Below are 19,386 nucleotides of genomic sequence, written 5' to 3' on the forward strand. Positions count from 1 at the left end.
TTCTGCTAGATTTGGAAGCTAAGCCTGAACAGTTTTATTGTTAAGGCAATTCTAGGTGGTGTGCCTCAGGAACCTCTATGTAACAGAAAGCACTTTTGAAGCAGCACATAAGATTTCCCCCCTTTGCCAACATAGAACTTGAGCTTCTGCTGCTAAGGGGCAGCAGAGGATGAAGGAAGGATGGAGGTCTTCATATCATACTGGGGACACGGAATCCTCAGATGCCTGACCAGAGGTGAGGGAGGAGTCCAGTAGTCCCTAGGCTGGGTTTGAGGCATCAGTTGTTACGTCAGGGGGAGTTCCAGCTATTGGGAGCCCTGGGCAAAATGTCTCCTGGTTGCCCTCCACTAATCTGGGAGTCACCAGTGGTGGGGCTTTTGCACCCTTCTGTGCTTCTGCAGAGCCCTCACTGTGGGAGAGGCAAGCAAGCTACTGCCCCCCCCCAGTTGCACCCATCCTCTCTGCAGTGGTGCAAGCCCATCCCTGATATTGCTGGTGATGGCAGCTGCAGCTCCTTGTCTCCACTTCTCCTCCTTCCAGCCTCCAGATGTCTCACATGAACACATGAAGCTGCCTTACACTGAATCAGACCCTTGGTCCATCAAAGTCTTTATTGTCTACTCAGATCAGCAGCAGCTCTCCGGGGTCTCAGGCAGAAGTCTTTCACATCACCTATTCTCGTAGTCCCTTCAACTGGGGATTGAACCTGGGACCTTCTGCCTGCCAAGCAGATGCTCTACCACTGAGCCACAGCCCCTCCCCAATGTTTCAGATGGCAGTAGCACATTCAAGACCAGTAGGTTTACCTGAGACACTTCCTCACTAGACTATGTGATAGGGACCCAAACCCAAGTAATAAGTCCAACAACAAACCAGATGCCGTGTCCTGTCCATCTGCTTGGGCAGCACTCTTGTAGGATCTAAGAGCACCATCCACACTATTGGCAGCTAACAGATGCTTCACATTCTCTTGTGAGATATATGCCACCATATGCTGAAAGTGTCCTTCTGCTGTCTATGTTGGACACAGAAGTCCATCTTCATGCAAGAAACCAAAACAAAGCCGACATTCAGATTGGCAACAGTCAGAAATCAGTGAGAAAACATTTCCATCTCCCAGGACACTTTGCCGAGAACCTGAAACATGCCATTCTTCGACAACACAGACATCAAAGGGACTCTCCAGCATGAGACTGCTGGACTAGGATTCATCAACAAGTTCTGTTTGGACTGAATTAGGACTCTGTCTCATTATAGCTGTGAAATAAGGGTAGCACCGTTAGAAATATGGCATTATTACAACAAATACTGTGGTGAATTAATCACTGTGTTCTTACCTTGTATCTTGCGGGCTCTGCATATCACAGACCTCCTGCTGTTCCTTATACTTCACAGCCTTTTGGCTCCACTGACAATATTTTCCCCTTTGTAGCCATGTGTGTCAATGAAAGATTATACTTCACCCATCAGATAAAGGAGGCTCTGATCTCATGCCGCAGTAAATCTGTTCAAAGGTTTGCAAGGCTGTTGCTTTTGTTGTAATATCCACGGCTACCCTTCTGTAATCGGTTAGGTACCCTGAGCCTTCCAAGGCCCGGGGGCTAGGTCTTACTGAGATGCGTAAGGTGTGGTGGGGCATGGATTGGAGCAATGGCTAAGTGGGCTGTTGTGGGATTATGAACTGTGTTTAACAAACTACAGGGAAAAACAAAATGGAAAAGTCCCAGGCTTTAGTAAATGGCACTATTTTAATCCTCCTCCTCGGGTACCCAAGTGCCGAAGTCCATATTTGAGAAAATGTTGTTGCCAAGGTGCTTTCTAGGCATATGAAATCTTTTTATTTCATGTGTACAGGTTAGGTCTTAACGTTAGCAGCCTGAGGCATGAATTTTCATTATGTTGCCAAATGCTTAATGGGATGAGAGATGAGAACAGAGCCTGTCGTAAGCTTAGAGTAATAATATTCCCAAAAGCTTAGAGTAATAATAAAAAAACCTGCTGTGCTTTGTTACTTTATTTTACAGGCAACAAATAACAAAGGGGTAGTGAAGTTTTACACAGCAGAGAGATTTCTGATTGCCACTGGAGAAAGGCCCCGTTATCCAGGCATCCCCGGAGACAAGAAATATTGCATCACCAGGTAAAATGCTGTGCTGAGATGGGTACAGAAGAGGCCAATAGCCTCCTAGAAAGAGATGAAGTTGGCAGCCCTCGGCAGTGAGGCATTTCCTGGTTGCAAACAGAAAGGTTCATAGTGGAGACCTGTACTGTATTTCCAGTTCAGTCGCAGGCTGATAGGTGACCTCAGTCAAGACACATCCTGTAAAAGGGAACATTCCCACAATACATTTTTAGGATTTTTCCTGACAGCAACAAAAAAGCATTTGGAAACACATGTATCATATAGATTCATATGTCTTAGGAATTATTAGTAGTTGCACCTCCCTGTCATGTATACGTTCAGTGGTAAATCTAGATTTGTGTCTGTCTGGTGTGTGAAGCGGCCACATGATAGTGAACGACCCACCTCTGAAGACACATTTGTAAAATATTTGGAAAATCAAGGGACCTACTCTTGGGCCTCATTTATAGCCCAATGAACTGTCTTATAAAAGCTGCAGTGGGGGCCCTGAATTGGATTGACCCACAGCATTGGAGAAGGGGTTAACTTTCTCCCCATACCCTTTTCCTGAGGTAAACAGGCTCTCCTAAAGCCACCATTTGCCCCTTTGGGAAAGAAGATCATAAACCACCAATGCCTCATCTAGTTTGGCTCCGAGGCGCTGCATATGGAGACAGAAAAAATATAGAGTGACAAACTCCTCTTTCCCAATTGAAAACTGCCATTTGCATAGCAAAAGCACAGTTATCAGTGGAGGAGGCCATTCAACCTCCATTCTGTATGGAATGTTTCCCTATTTTCTTGTGCACGTAACAACATTCAGTTCTTGAGTAGCCTACAGAACTGGGGTCCCATTGACCATTTTCTGCAGTTACCCCCATATGTCTTACTGTAGAGGGAGACACTTGCGTTCTCCTTAAGAGTTTACTCCTCCCCCCCCCCATTTACTTTTGGTTCATAGTCCAGCTGTATATATTTCCCAGATGTGATTATTTCCCTTGTATTTTGTTTCAGGTATTAATTTATTAATTTTTCTTTCCCAGTGATGATCTCTTCTCCCTGTATTACTGCCCAGGAAAGACGTTGGTGATTGGAGCTTCCTATGTTGCCCTTGAGTGTGCGGGATTTCTTGCAGGTCTTGGTTTAGATGTGACTGTGATGGTGCGCTCCATTCTCCTAAGAGGCTTTGATCAGGATATGGCAAACAAAATAGGGGAGCACATGGAAGAACATGGTATCAAGTTCATAAAGAAATGTGTGCCCACCAAGGTAAGCTTAAAAAAAAAAATCCAGTGAATATGTAATTTTTTAATAAGTAGTCTTCATTTGCATATTGTTAAGAGATTAAAATGTTGAGGGTTTAAGAGGTGTTAATTAATTTCACCTGTTCCCACAACCCACATATGCTTTGGGCCTTAATCATTGTTTACCTAGTGCCATCAATGTACATGACACTGGAAAGAGTGTTCACAAAACCAATCCCTGCCCCATAGAGCTTAACAGTCTACATTTCTGCATAGAGAAAACGGGGAATTGAGTAGAGGTAGATGAGAATGACTGTGCTCTACAGTACAATCCTAAGGATGTATTCCTTGGACTAAGCACCACTGAATAATTGGGACTTCTGAGCAGATCTGCTTTGTGTTGCTCCCTTAATTTCAGTTACACATATTATGATCCCTTTTCTGTAGGGGAAAGGTACTAAAGGGTGATACCAAAGCCTTCATAGACTAGGTGAGTTTTGAGGAGGGGCTTGAAGGAAGGGCATCACAGAGGTGTTCTGAAAGGCATCTCTCAGGTGTATGGGGCAACAAGGGAGAAAGGATGGAGTCACCTAAGGGAGCAGGAGACCGTTGGACTCCTGAGGAGGGAAGATCATGGGTAGGAGTGTGTCAAGATATGGGAGCAGGAAGGTCAACAAGATTAGGGACAGCTTTGGAGATAAGTTTTGCTGCATTGGAGATGAGAGAGGAAGCCGGCGTAGGGATGTAAGGAGGAGTGTTGTATGATCAGAGGATGAAGGAGGAGAGTGCTGGACAGAGGTGAGAGCCAGTGTGGTGTAGTGGTTAAGAGCGGTGGTTTGGAGCGGTGGACTCTGATCTAGAGAACCGAGTTTGATTCCCCACTCCTCCACATGAGTGGTGGAAGCTAATCTGGTGAACTGGGTTTGTTTCCCCACTCCTCCACATCAAGCCAGCTGGGTGACCTTGGGCTAGTCACACTCTCAGTCCCACCTACCTCATAGGGTGTCTGTTTACCACTTAAGGAAGAATCAAACCAGCTTGCAATCACCTTCCCTTCCCCTCCCATAGTCGACTTATAAAAACCAACACCTTCTTCTTCTCCTTCTTCTCCTTCTCTTTTCCCACCCCTTTGGATAAACTAAAATGCTCTCCTCCTTCCTGAATTCAAAATACGTAGACCTTCTCCAGACTGTTCCTGAACGATGAGTGTGTCAGTGGTCTCAAGGAAGCCCTTGCTGAGAAAGGATTAGCAAATGCAATTAGTGTCTGTAGATGCAAACAGCATTTCTTCTTAATGATTAATACATAATTATTTTCCAATGGGAGGGAAATTGTTTTTCAGTTTCAGTGAGACATTAAGCCAATGGTTTATAGGTTTTCAGATATTTCAGAACCAGAACATTGACTAGAATAAATCATCATCTTCTTTTTTTCTGGGCTCACCAGGAGGTAGAAAACCCCCAGTGTGGCTGGCCAGCTGAGTGAATGTGCCCTCCCTTATTAATGAATATGACATTTATCAGGAGAGACAGAGCAGCATTAAAAGCACAGAGAAGTTAATGTTTGCATTTATGCATAAATTTATGGCTATAACCGGGTTGAGAAGAAGGCAAAATGCTTTCACCTTACTCAGGCCGCATTAAGCAGGTTATACGTGCAGCCACTTTAGTGTCTTTGATCCTACAAGGTGCCATGAGTGCCTGGAATGAGATTAATGCTCTGGGATGCTGAAAAGAAAAGAAAAGAAAAGAAATAGAACTGAACCACTTACTGGCCAAGAAAGACACTTTCTCTGAGCAAAGGGACAGGAAAAAATACGTTTGCCAAACTCCTTTCTGCCAGAAAGCCGTTAAGAGTACAGGAACCCCTATAAACTAAGACTAGACACATTACAGAGGTTAAGAACCTTTCACTAGAGGAAACAAATGATCTTGTAGCCTGAAAGCCAAACTGCACATTATGTTTGACTTAATGACCACCATGGGGACTTAGAGTCGATGGGTTCTCCATGGGAACTCTGTTCTCATGCGTATGGGGTCCTGATTTGGATCAGGACCATGGTGCATGGGAAGAATGGATTCCTCCCTCCATATCCAACCCAGAATGGCAAGAGGGGACAATATTTGCCTCACTGGCTTCTGCACATATAATGATGTTCTACATGTATAGCTGCCAGTGGGCCAAATGGGCCGTTGGGGTCAGGAAAATGGCTGGGGGGCGGGGAGTAGGAACCCTTCCTCTGTACACTGCTGTCCCAGTCCAGATTGGGGCCCTGTGGAGCTGACAGTTTAAGTCCTCCAAGGAACTTGCAGCTCATATCTGACTAGAAGTCCCCGTGGCATGCACACATGAAACATAATGTAGTTTGGCCTTGAGGGTTGCACTTCCATTTGTTAACAACCTTTAAAATTATCTTCTTGTTTCAAAAGCTTGGGCATTTCCACCCGTCTGTGTGGGAGAGAAGGCAGCATGGTATAGCCTGATCTTGTCAGATCCCAAAAGCTAAGCAGGGTTGGAAGGGAGAGTACCAAGGAAGACTCTGCAGAGGAAGGCAATGGCAAACCACCTCTGCTTCTCGCTTGCCTTGAAAGCCCCTTGCTGGGGTCGCCATAAGTTGGCTGCAACTTGACAGCATTTTACACGCACACATTTTCTGTGCATTTGACTTCTTCAGGATAAATAGAGGGTGGAAGTAGCTGCAGTACCTTATTACCACATAGTTAAATGATCAATTTCTTTATGCACTGGTTGTAACAAGGGCTTTATGTACTCGAAAAGAGTGAGACATCCTACATCTCATATGACCTAGTGTTGGCTGCAGCAAAGGAGAAGCTCTTGAAAAATATTCATTCCTTTTTTTCCCCCCTCTTGGAGGTCTAGATTGTACTGAATTATGGTATAATTTCCCGGAATCCTCTGAGTGAAGGGCAGCATTGTCTTATTTGTTTCCTTTTTTTCTTGACAATTTGTGCTGAGGTTTCCGACCAGATTAGACATGATGGGACTGCCATGTTGTTTAATCCTGTGGCTGGCCCATTCATATATTTGAAGTATGTATGTGTTAAGTGCCATCAATTTGCTTTCGAGTTACAATGACCCTATGAATTAATCGCCTCCAAAATGTTCTATCATTAATAGCCTTTCTCAGGTCTTGCACACTGAGAGCCATGGCTTCCTTCATAAAGTCAATCCATCGCATGTTGGGTGTTCCTCTTTTCATGCTGCCTTCAACTTTTCCTAGCATTTTGGTCTTTTACATTGAGTCTTGTCTTCTCATAATGTGACCAAAGTACAATAGCCTCAGTTTAGTCATTTTAGCTTCTAGGGAGAGTTTAGGCTTGATTTGATCTATACCTAGTAATGTGGAATTCTATGGCATGAATTACCTTGATCTTGGTCACCAGAACTCTGTCTATAAAAAAAGAAATAGCTCTAGTAAAACAGAATGATCCATTCATGGAAGCGTAGTGCAACCATTGCTTCTGAACAAATGGAGGGACCAGTTTCAAGTGGCTTATGTTTTTAAAACCTTAGGCTTCAAATACCCTTGTGGGGGGGTAAATTCACAAATGGAACAAACGGATCTGGTTCTGCCATGTGAAGGTAATTCTTGAGTTTTACAATTTTGTAGATTGAACAGATCAAGGAAGGAACAGGAACTCCTGGGATACTAAAAGTTACAGCTCATCATACTGACAACGCAGAAATTCTTGAAGGGGAATACAACACAGTAAGTAACTTACAGGGGTCCGGTTGTTTTCACTAAACAGTGCTGGGCCTGGAGATACAATTTATGTGCTTGCTAACATTTCTATAGTAGACATAGGGCCAGATTGTATGGTCTGCATTTCCTTACTGTAAGCAATTGTGACTACTTCTTGGTTACAATTGTGCAGGAAAACATGGACACTGCAGCCACACATAATTGGGTATTGCACCACTGTTGGTTTACGGCACTCATACACAACAAGATTGGCTTATCCACGCAAGAAAGCCCAGTTGTAAAATGATTGCTGTAGTGTGATAATAAAGTAATATCTAACCCAGCATGGATGCAGCCATGGCATAGCATGAACTGGGCTGGACGTGAAGATAGCTTCCCCTATTCATGTGATTGTGTTTACTGCAAGATGTGTAGTTGCGGTTGTGGAAATGGCTGCCTGCTGTCTCGGTCAGGTGTACACTACCATTTCTCCAGAGATCACTTCACTGCAGCTCCTTGTGTAATGGGGACTGTGTGAACCAGCCCTCAGAAAGTTTTCACCATTCATTAGTACTATGGACTTTGAATCCTGGCCGTTACCTTGATGCAGTAATTAACATAACAATCTGTGTCCTGCAAAATGCCTTCCTAAGTTTGCAAGGCCCTGACCTGGATGGCCCAGGCTAGCCTGATCTCATCAGAACTCAGAAGCTAAGCAGGGTCAGCCCTGGTAAGTAATTGGATGGGAAACCACCAAGGAATGCCAGGGTTGTTGTACTGAGGAATGCGATGGCAAGTTACCTGTGTTAGTCTTTTGCCTTGAAATGAGGTTGCCGTAAGTCAGCTGCGACTTGACGGCACTTTACAACCACACTCTTGCAGGAAATAACAACATGAATGCGGATGTTTTGCAGGTGTTGCTGGCCATAGGGAGGGATTCATGCACCAGAAAAATTGGCTTGGAGAGAATCGGAGTGAAGATCAATGAGAAGTAAGGGAAAACCTTTTGGCGGTCTACTTCCTGCACCTGTGTGATTTGCTTTCACCACTGCGCATAGACTTGACAGGATTTAATGTTCCAGGGAGACATAAATTTCCTTTCCAGCCAATTTCTGTTGCAGTAAGGAGGAACCGCTTAATGAACATTACGGAGCATGCCAAAAGGGCACACTTTGTAGTAATGAAAATGTTAATGGTTCATGTGCTAGCAATCAACACTCTTGAATTATCTTGCTCAAGGGATAGTGATACTCTGCATAGCGGTTGTCATTGTGAAATGGATATTTTCATGCTCCGTCCTGTCATGAGATTTGATCGAGCTCCTGTGTTATGCAAGATATTATATAAAATGGGAGAATGTGACAGGTGAAGGGTCCCCCCCACCCGGTCATAGCTCTGCAGCAAACCTTTCCTGTCCATCCAGCTATTCAAGTGACAGAGGCCTTGTCATGCTGACTATGATAAATCCCAAAGAGGGCTCTTGTGTTCATTTCACTTCTTGGAGCACCGATCTGGAGACCGGAGGCTTGACAGGCAAAGTTTTTCTCCAGGTGCTTGAAGCCAAATGGAAAATGCAGCACCCCTGCCGCCTCTTTGGGTTCCAGAAGGATCAAACCCCCACCCCCATTTTCCTTGAGTAGCTTTGGTGCCGACAGCACGGAGCTCCTCCTGTCCATAGGCTTTGTGACATGGTTTTCTTCAGTCTTTCTCAACAGCCATCAATGTAATTATTAATTTCATTTATGTGACACCTTTCCTCTGGGAGACCAGGATGGCATTCGTAGGCTTTCTTCATGGCAGTGTCACATCCGAGCCAGGTCCAGCTCCGGATTTGCTTAGCTTTAGCAAGATTGCTACATCCAGTGCCTTGAGATCATGCCCATAAGCCTCTTTCCTTCAAGCCACATAGAATCATAGAGCTGGAAGGGGCCATACCCTTCCATCCAACCCCCTGCTTAATGCAGGATAAGCCTAGAGCACCTGGCATGTGTTTGTCCAGCCTCTGCTTAAAGACTGCCAGTGAGGGGGAGCTCACCACCTCCCTAGGCAGCTGATTCCACTGTCAAACAACTCTTTCTGTAAAAACCTTTTTCCTAATATCCAGCTGGTACCTTTCCACCCACAATTTAAACCCATTATTGTGAGTCCTCTGCTGCCAACAGGAACAGCTCCCTGCCCTCCTCTAAGTGACATGCTCCCCTGAGGACCCTGCTTCTTAGGGAGAAAGGGACATGCTCATATCACTCCCCCTCCTGTCTTTTTTTTAAAAAGCCAACTCAGATCACAGAGGAAATGGTACCCTGCCAAAAGCTCCAATTGGGTCTATTCTGTTTTCAGTACAAAGGGATAAGTAAGTCTTGGAATAAGTGAGTTTTGGAATAAGTAATGGAGAGTGCATCTGAGTATATGGAAAGTGCATTCTGTTACTGAAGAGCTATAGCTTTTTCACACACACACACACACACACACACACACACACCGCTCACAATTGAGGATCTGGGTTTATATATGGAAACACTTTCCATATGCTCAGAGGCATTTCCTCTTACTTATTGCAAGATTTGCCTCTCGTACTGAAAACAGACTGGCTTAGTAGGGTCCCTTCCCTAGACAGCAGAATGAATGATTTTAACAAAAGACTGATGTTTCAAATCCACACTCTGCATAAATTCTCTTTCCCCTCCCCCCTCTTTGACAACACCTTACAGAACAGGAAAAATCCCCGTCAATGATGAAGAGCAAACTAACGTGCCTTATATCTATGCCATCGGAGATGTGTTGGAAGGCAAGCCGGAACTCACACCGGTGGCAATTCAAGCGGGTAGGCTGTTGGTACGGAGACTTTACGGTGGATCAACTGTAAAGGTAAGCGAGAAGTTATTACCAAATGTTAGCATTGTCTTAACTTGCAGATATTGTGTGCTGGTAATCCTCATATTAAACAGGCCTCCATAAGGTGGCACAAGCAGTTCTCAGGCATTCGTGCACTCCTTCCGGACAGACACACACATGCAAACAGAGCACAATTTTGTGCGTGCCAACTCTGACTGGGAACAGAGGCAGAGTAGCAAACCTGTCCCCGGTCACTTAAACTGATGCAAGAGGTGTTACACCACTCCACAAACTTTCATTTCAGTGATTGCTAGCGCCACTGGCCGATAAGGTTTCACCTTGGTTTGTCTGATGGCGTTTTAAAGCCTGTTGCAGACCTGTGGCATTCTCCTCCCCTAAGCCGTGTTTGATCAGTGATTCGTTGTTGGTTTTATTGCTGACACTCTTGACATTCCAGTGGTTCTGAAAACAGCTACGATGACACAACAATTCTCTGTCTTTGACAGTGTGACTATGTGAATGTTCCAACCACTGTGTTCTCCCCACTGGAATATGGAGCCTGTGGCTATTCAGAAGAAAAAGCCATCGAGAAATTTGGAGCAGACAACATTGAGGTACTTCAAAAATTCTGTATAAAATGTACTTTTGTGACTTATTTCCTGCCCTTTTTTGGGACCTGAGCCTCAGATTTTGTCCTTAAACTTTTAGCTATCTACAAGATTTGGGGGTGGGGGTAGAAATCTTTGTTCTAACATAGTTATGAGGAAGCAAACAGGAAAGGCTCCCTCTATTTTACTCCTGCATTGTAGTCCCACCAAAGAATCTTCCCATATAATACTGTATGGTCATTTATGCATGGTCGCTGTAACCTCCTTTATTCCCTGTTTCAGCCAGGATCTAACATTTCAGTATGTATGATATACCATTCCTTGCTTCCTGCTACCTCGGAGCTCTTTCTGAGCAAAAGAAAGACCTTTTAAAAATGAGGGTTGGATTTCTCCCCCCCCCCTTCTTTCAGATTGCTCCGTTTTTTGTTTTTTGTTCTTAAAATGCTTTTTTATGCAGCAGTTGGGTTTGGGGGGAAGGAAATCTCTCACGGTGAACACTGTGAAGTAAACCAATTACAGAGCAGTATTTAAAGGGGTGGGACTAGATTTGAGCTTCGGAGACTGCTTTTCTGTATTCATGGCTCAATTAGCACACAGCTTCGTCCCTGATCATTCAAGCCAATGCATACAGTTTTCCCCAAATCGGGTTACATTAATGTGCAATGAACCCAGGTCCAACCAGGGAGATCCAACCCATGCATAAAAGGCCTATGAGCACATTCCTGGGTGGGGGGAGCTCCACAGGAGCTGGAACAATGGGCACTTACATCATCCTCGGTGGCACACACACTGGCACCTGGGCGCCCCGGAGAGCGGGGGCCTCCGCCACACCGGGACCTAAATCCCAGAAGCGGCAGGCTGTGCTGGTGTCGGGGGCATTCCAAGGGTCAGAGCTGAAGTAAGTCAGCTTCCAGACCCCTTTCACCCTGGGAACACCCCCTTGAGCTTCGGCATGGCTGTTCCACCTTTTTCAGTTTGCAATAGGGCATTTCCCCCCCTTTTTTCCTTTTTTTAATTTTAAAAAAGTTTTTCCCTCCTCCATGGCAGCCAGGAAGCCTCTGAGGAGGCAGCATGGCTACGCCTCTCCCGGCCACCGTGAACCCTACCCCCTTCCTCAGGAATGGGTTGCCCAAGTGTATTCCCAGCTTCTCCTGAACAGCTTCTCTGACATAAAAAGGAGAAGTATCAATGGGAAGCTCTGATGGAGAGGACGTCCACAGCTAGGATTTGGTCAGGCTGTGCCCTTTTACCTATGAGAAATGCTCCCATGTGCCTTTTCCCTCAGAGCAACTGCGTAAAAGAGAACAATAGCAAGGCTACCTGTCTATGCCATCTTGGACACTGTACCAAAAACCTTTGTCTTCTCTCATGGCTGCATCTAGCAGGAATCAACGAATGGCTGAACGTAAGAACACACAAAGTGCTCTGCTGGATCAGACTATTGGTCCATCTAGCCCAGCATCCTGTTCCATGCAGTGGCCAATCAGTTGCTCTGCAGGGCCAACAAACAGGGCATAGAAGCCAAGGCACTCCCCTGAATTTGCCTCCTAGCACTGGGTTTCAGGGGTTTACTGCCTCTGGATATCCTGTTAACACTTTACTACTACTACTGGTGTTGTTGTTGTTTGCTTTATTTATATCCTGCCTTTCTCTCCAGTGGAAACCCCAAAACGCATACCTTGTTCTCCTTTTTTCCTTTTTATCCTTACAACAACCACCCTGTGAGGTAGTTTCGGCTGAGACTGTGTGACTGGCCCAAGGTCACCCAGCAAGCTTCCGTGGTAGTGTGGGGGTTCCAACTTGGGCCTGGGGCTCCCAGGTTCTAGTCGGACACCCTAACTACTACACCACTTTGGCTCACCATAGGTCTGTTGGCCACATTTCTGTGTGCCTTTTTACCATTTGGTGAGCATCTGACTAATACAAGAAACAGCCTAACCTGGAGCCCTCTGAAAGCTTCTTTAAGTGGAAGGATTATGAATGCTCCTGACTGTTATGGAGAGATCCTCCTCGATCATTGCTGACATTTGTTCAGAGGTTAGAAATTAATGGCCACTTATTTAAAAATCTTGCCCCGTGTCTGTAATTTTGTTAGCCATTGTATCATCTTCAAGTCACTTAAAAGCTATATGAATATTAACGTCTTCGTTGCATTCCCAGGTTTATCACAGTTATTTCTGGCCCCTGGAGTGGACTGTCCCGTCCCGAGATAACAATAAATGCTATGCAAAAGTCATTTGCCACATTCCCGAAAAGGTAATCACAATATGCATCAAATATCAGGTTGTTTTGAGGGTTGTCGTTACCATGGAAGAGCAAGGTGTTTTATGTTAATTTTTAGGCACATACTAGATAAATAGCAGTGTTTTCTTTTTAAACTGTCCCTACAATGTTTACAGAATGTGTCACTTTTATATATCTGATTTGTAACATTAATGGTGAGATCCGCTTTGGATGTCAGTAAAACTGTTGCTGTCGCTGTGATGGACATGAACGCTCCCTGAAAGTATGAGCTGGCTAAAAGCCATCCGCCCATGCCGCTCAAAATTACAGTGTCTTTTTGAAGTGTTTAATAATATATTGACTGGAGTTTACTCATTCATTAGCATGTCTTTCTTTTGCATTTGCTCTTAAGGCAATATCCACTTAAAGGGGGTGTTCGTGCCTAACTTTTAATCTTGTAATAAGGTGTCACAAACCCTGGTTCGTCTGCCAGATGTGTACATAACAGGCCACAGTTTGTTCATAAAACCCACTTAGTCTGCTGCTTGCGGTCTTTCTGGCCCCCAAGCAGAATTCCCAGGTGCTATCCCAAGCTCCTTTGCACTGCCGTGCTACTGGCAAAGACTCCCAGCATATGCAGCCCTTTCTATTTATTTATGGACATATTTTCTTACTATGTATTTAGGTAATGTTTTATGCTGCCCCTCCAGAGTCCTGCTTAAGGCATTTTACAAGTTAAAAAGAATGCCATAGAATCCTCATAAGTGATCAGTATAAAAACTAAACAAGCCATTTAAAAACTGGATTAAGACATGTCTCTTAGGCAGGTATCCAGCTAGAAAAAAATTGGTTTGCATAGATATCCAAAGCCAATTCTCCTAAGGAGTAAGCAGTCATTTGACGATCCGAAGAAAATTGAATCTGCTTGAATCTGGTTGTTGTCGTTCTTTTCAGGAACGTGTTATTGGTTTTCATGTGCTCGGTCCAAATGCTGGAGAAATCACCCAAGGATTTGCAGCAGCCATAAAATGTGGAATGACAAAAGAACTGTTGGACAGCACAATAGGGATCCATCCAGTCTGTGCAGAGGTCTGTATGCCGAACAGCTTTACAGAAAACTTTGTCATTTGTGTTTGTTCTCATAGAGTTTTTTTCACCAGGGATCATAGAACTGAGGTAATAGTTTTCTTGTCACTATTTCGCATCCTGTTCATCTGAACTGTTGCTTTGAGATAGCAACTCATACCACTGGATCTAAGGACCTCAATTTCAGATGCAAAGGGACAATTGATCTCATATCAATGCGACAATCACTTTCAGATCCAATATTAGATTCCTGGAGGATAGGTCTTTCAGTGGCTACTAGCTGTGGTGACTAAAGGGAACCTCCACATTCAGAGGCAGTCAACCTCTGATTACCAGTGCCAGGAAGCAACATCGGTGGAAGGCCTCGGCCTGTATGCCCTGTTGTTGGACCTCCAGAGGAACCGGTTGGCCACTGTGTGAGACAGGATCCTAGACTAGATGGACCACTAGATGGTCTGATCCACAGGGCTCTTCGTACATTCTTATGGTCTTAGCTAAATTTTGGAGGCGTAGTCTTCCCATAAACCAGGAAGTCTCTGATCTTGGTGTGGCATGGCCGTGGAGGATGGCAAAATGCAAGCCTCACAATAAACAAAGTCAGTACTCACCCCTCACAAACTCTAGTTTGTGACATTTGACATCTGAGCAGGAACATCTACATGGTAGAGCGGTACATGTGTAATAACGCAGAAGAAAAAATCCTGGATAGTTGAAGGCAAACATGATTATCTGTAATTTTGAGAAGTAAGTCAAAGATGGAAGGAAAAAAATTAGGTGGTTTTTTTAAAATGAAAATACGGTAATAAAAAGGTCCAGAGAACTTCAGAGCTCCACCCACACCTTTATTCTCTTATACAACAGAATGAACAACAAAATACCTGATTTGCTGGGATGTCCTTGTTCTGCCAAGATTGCTCAGTACAGCTGTATTATGGCGAACAGGCTGAAGATTGAAAGGGGACGAAGGCTTCATGAAAATAATTGTGATTATTTAGTTGGCATTCTTTTTAAAAAACGGTGTTTGGAATTTTTATATTTTAAGATGATACATGTATATGACAGCCGCAGCATACTGAGCAGGCTGGGCCTACCGTACATTTAGATCCTTCAGTTCTTGTAGGTTATCCGGGCTGTGTGACCGTGGTCTTGGTATTTTCTTTCCTGACGTTTTGCCAGCATCTTCAGAGGAGTAACACTGAAGGACAGTGTCTCTCAGTGTCAAGTGTGTTGGAAGAGTAATATTTATAGTCAGAAAGGGGTTTGGTTTGAGCTGAGTCCACATGTTAACAGATCACTTCAGGATACAATGGTTCCACATTAACATACCACACCCTCATTAGCACATTAGCACATTATCTTGATACTTACAGAACAATGATTAGCACATTACCTTTGATACTTTTGCAGGACAATGACTCAGCTCAAACCCAACCCCCTTCTGACTATATATATTACTCTTCCAACACACTTGACACTGAGAGACACTGTCCTTCAGTGTTACTCCTCTGAAGATGCCGGCCACAGCTGCTGGCGAAACTTCAGGAAAGAAAATACCAAGACCACAGACACACAGCCCGGATAACCTACAAGAACCGATGAACTCTGACCATGAAAGCCTTCGACAATATTTAGATCCTTGTTTTCTGCAAGAACTTTGGGCTTATTTGCATGGCTAACATGTGCAGACGCTCTGTTCTGCTCTCAGTTTGTTTTCCCTTAGGGATGACTTTGATGCCAACTAATTATAGTTGGTTTGAACCGTTTAGATAAAAGTGGGTTTGATTTCCTGTAATCCGCCCACCTATATTTTCTTTGTCTGCAAAACAAGGCTATCAGCTTTCCGATAAACCTCGACTAAAGTCAGCTTACCAGACTTCCTTTAATTTGTTTTTTATCCTGAACTACTTTTCACTTTGCTAAAAAGCATCATAAAAATGATGATAGCTTTAGAGTATGTGTCAGACCAAGTTTCTGTGAAAGCCATCTGTAGTTGGCAAAGAGCACGTCTCAGACTACTGTAGAAGTATGACCTGGAAGATTTTAATAGGGAGTGGAGAGTGACACCACTCATTCTGGCCTGTTGACATAAGGAGACTTTCCTTGGCTGGTGTGGCAGATATGCCTGCAGTTCCTTCTTTTGGCTAGAGCATAGAACGGGGCGGGGGGGGCGGGCTGTAGCAATCTCCATTTAAAGGATCTCAAACTGTAGGCTTTGTGAGAGACTTTTCTTACCTGAGAGCCCGGAGACCCACTGCCTGTCAGAGTAGATTGTACTGAGCAGGGCTGATCCCAGGTTTTGGGGGGCTATGGTCTAGAATGCTCAGGCCCCCCCATGTCCACTACTCTGGCCCCCTTCTTGCCCCCCTGCCCCACCTGCCTGTGCATCCTTCCTCTGCCCTCTTACAAGTTCTCCTACCACCTGCAGTCACTGATCCCTTTCCCTGATAGTGGTGGGGGCAGCTAGGAGTGCCATTGCCTTGGCCACCAAGAAAGCTGATGCTTTGTGCACCACCTACATTCCTTTCTCCAGTGGCGCCAGGCAGCATATGCTGCTGGGAGCAGAGGTGACCAAGCCCTCACAAGCAGACAGTGGAAGGGTGTGAGTAGGGGATGTTTGAGTAGGAAGTCAGCAGCAGCGGGCTGTGGCTCAGTGGTAGAGCATTTGCTTGGCATGCAGACGGTCCCAGGTTCAATCCCCGGTATCTCCAGTTAAAGGGACTAGGCAAGGAGGTGATGTGAAAGACCTCTGCCTGAGACCCTGGAGAGCCACTGCCGGTCTAAGAAGACAATACTGACTTTGATGGACCAAGGGTCTGATGCAGTATAAGGCAGCTTCATGTGTTCATGGCCCCGCCAGAAGCCATGGGGCCCTGGCAGCTGCCCCACTCAGGGTATGCTGACGCCGACCCTGGTGCTGCATTAGATAGACCAGTTCTCTGGTTCGGTATGGCCGCTTCATATAGAGAGGAGCTATGGCTCAGTGGTAGAGGGGGCATGCTGTGCATACAAAAGGGTCCCAGTTAAAGGATCTCCAGCTTTAAGTGTTGGGAAAGTCTCTTCTCTACTGGAGAATCTGGAGAGCTGCTGCCCATCAAGAATAGACAGACTCATGCTCTGAGTCAGTATAAAACAGTTCCATATGTTCATAAACAATCACAGCTGATGATCACATACATGTCTTGGTTTTTCACTACCTACAGAACCAGTTGCATTTTTCTCACATGTGCAGATAAACCATGAGAAACCCATGCGAATAAGCAATTCACAGGTTGCCTTTAGCACATTATTGCTCTGTCACAGTCCCCATTCATCTTTATTGGGACCTATTTGAGAGTCTTTTTGTCTGTGGCTGATATTTACTTTCCCACGAGGGAAATTATCTTTGACCCATACACCCACAGCTGCTCATTAATACTCAGCAGATTTTGCAGCGTATGGTCAGAGAGATTTTTTTAAAAAAACTTCTTTCCAATATCTTCATTTAGTGCATAAGGATAAGATGCACTTAAAAGGTGGAAAGCCATGTGGTTTCCCCTTAATTAATAACACTATAGTGATCTAACAATACCTGTGATTTTTTTTAAAGTTTCCCAAAAGCCCTCCAGTGTGTATGGGGGTGGGGTGGGTGGCATCCATGAGGGCTGAGGCAAGAAAAAATGGCATTGATTTGGGCAGGACAAGCAAAAATGTACACTTGTGGGGGGTGGGTGGATGTTGCAGGGATAGGGGAAAGGAAAATGGCTGCTGTTTGGAAAGGACTGGGAGGATCCAGACTTTCCCACCCATGTGACAGCCAGCCTGGGTTTGCTGTGATCTGCGATCTTTCCCCAAACCCAAAGCATCCCAGCAAAAGCAGGCTTGGAAAAGAGCACAGAGAAGTCAAGGAAAACCCAAGTGGTATACAGAAGCACTACGATGCTGTGCAGAAGCAGGGGTAGGGGGGAACCCATGTCTAGGGTTGCCAACCTCTAGGTAATAGCTGGAGATTTCCTGCTATTACAACTGATCTCCCTCCTCTGGACACATTCCAGCTTGTCTACATCCTTCTTAAATTGTGCCCAAAACCACAATTTAAGAAGGATTTTGGTTTAATTTGTATGTGAGAGGGAATCACAGCTATGGCACCATTGTTTTAGTTAGCTTAAGTTTTAAGGATTTTAACAATATAAATGTTGTTATATTTTAAAATTTTGTTGTATTGTTATTAGTTGTCTTCGGTTAGACGCCCTGAGCCCGGCTTTGCTGAGAAAGGGGTGGGGGGGAGATTAAATCAAATCAAATAACAATAAATTAAAAATAAAATAAATCAACCTACAAATCCTCTCCAGCGTTACCCAAATGCTTTTGTTTTCCTTCTTTCTCTTTTTTAGGTATTTACCAGCTTGTCGGTGACAAAGCGCTCTGGTGGAGATATTCTTCAGTCTGGATGCTGAGGTTAAGCCCCCCCACTGTTGTTGCTGTTGCTAAAGACTGGCCTTCATCACCATTGCTGATCTGTCAAGAGCAGGAGGATGCAGCTAGAAGCAAACCCTTGATAAGTTTCATGGGCTTTCCTCCTCCACCCCTCGCAGTGAGCAGGGCGAGCAAAGCATGTTAAGAACTGTCAAATCACTATTGGTGATAGAATGGCAACCAACGCAACAGTGGGGCCAGATCCTGTCAACACGTTGCTTGGCATGGCATTGTTAAGATGCTTCCATGAAGTTACAGTCTAAAACCAGTGTTTTCTGGTAGACAGTGACGGAAAGACTGCCGGCACAAGCTTGACGCAAACTCTTTCTCCTCCTCAACGAAGACCTTCCTCAGACTCTTGTTTTATTTGTTTCCATGGAATCTCCAAGGAATGAAGTGGGTATCAGCATATCTGCATACCCCCTTCTGTGGGCCCACATTCTGTCTCAAGATTTGTAGGATCAAGAGCTGGTTGTGTTTCAACGGATGGTTCTGAGAAGCAAAATACTTTCCCTTTATCTACCTGTTTCTAGTTTGCCCAGAGCAACACATCAGAACCAAATTCTAGATATTATGTCACTGTTGTTCATTTTTAGAAACATCAGCATACAATCACGGTAATGACAGCTACATTCTGTCATGCCGCAAGTGTCATCCCCCCCCCCCCAGTGCCACTAGCCTTATGCGGATTATTTATAACCATGTTTTGGGATACCTTATCAATGTTTTCATGAATACTGTTCCCGTTGTTCTTAAATTTTATCCATATTTAATGAAAACAAGAGTAAAACATTTTTGAGTGCACTGAAAATTAGCATGATCTCATAAAACCCCAAGCACTCCCCCCGCTACCCATTAGCCTGTTGTTTGGTGGGAAGTGTTTTGAAGAATGGCAGGCTCCTTCACTCCACAATTACTATGTCGTTACCTTGGAAAACAACCGTCCACAGTCTGTATTTCTTCACATATTGTCTGGGGTAAACTCTTAAAGTATCCTGTGTAACAATAGTAACTCGGTTCAAGAGTTCAGTGGTTGACTCAGGATTGATTCCTGTATTGCCTTCCTACATAGAGAGAATGCTTGCTGAAGTACTCCAAAGAAACATGCAGATTCCC

General features: G+C 44.6%; 1 protein-coding gene across 1 annotated transcript in view; it reads left to right on the forward strand.

Annotated features, from left to right (window-relative positions):
- Positions 1-18,285, forward strand: part of TXNRD1 (thioredoxin reductase 1) — a 34,372-nt gene extending 16,087 nt beyond the window's left edge. The window contains exons 6-14 of the mRNA XM_056846253.1: positions 2,025-2,140; positions 3,166-3,391; positions 6,998-7,096; positions 7,984-8,060; positions 9,778-9,934; positions 10,408-10,515; positions 12,670-12,765; positions 13,687-13,821; positions 18,189-18,285. Of these exons, the coding sequence (XP_056702231.1) occupies positions 2,025-2,140; positions 3,166-3,391; positions 6,998-7,096; positions 7,984-8,060; positions 9,778-9,934; positions 10,408-10,515; positions 12,670-12,765; positions 13,687-13,821; positions 18,189-18,251 (1,077 nt within the window). The 3' untranslated portion in view covers positions 18,252-18,285. The remainder of the gene's footprint in view (positions 1-2,024; positions 2,141-3,165; positions 3,392-6,997; positions 7,097-7,983; positions 8,061-9,777; positions 9,935-10,407; positions 10,516-12,669; positions 12,766-13,686; positions 13,822-18,188) is intronic.
- Positions 18,286-19,386: the final 1,101 nt, after the last annotated feature.

Source organism: Euleptes europaea, chromosome 3 (assembly GCF_029931775.1).
Source record: "Euleptes europaea isolate rEulEur1 chromosome 3, rEulEur1.hap1, whole genome shotgun sequence".
Classification (NCBI taxonomy): domain Eukaryota; kingdom Metazoa; phylum Chordata; class Lepidosauria; order Squamata; family Sphaerodactylidae; genus Euleptes; species Euleptes europaea.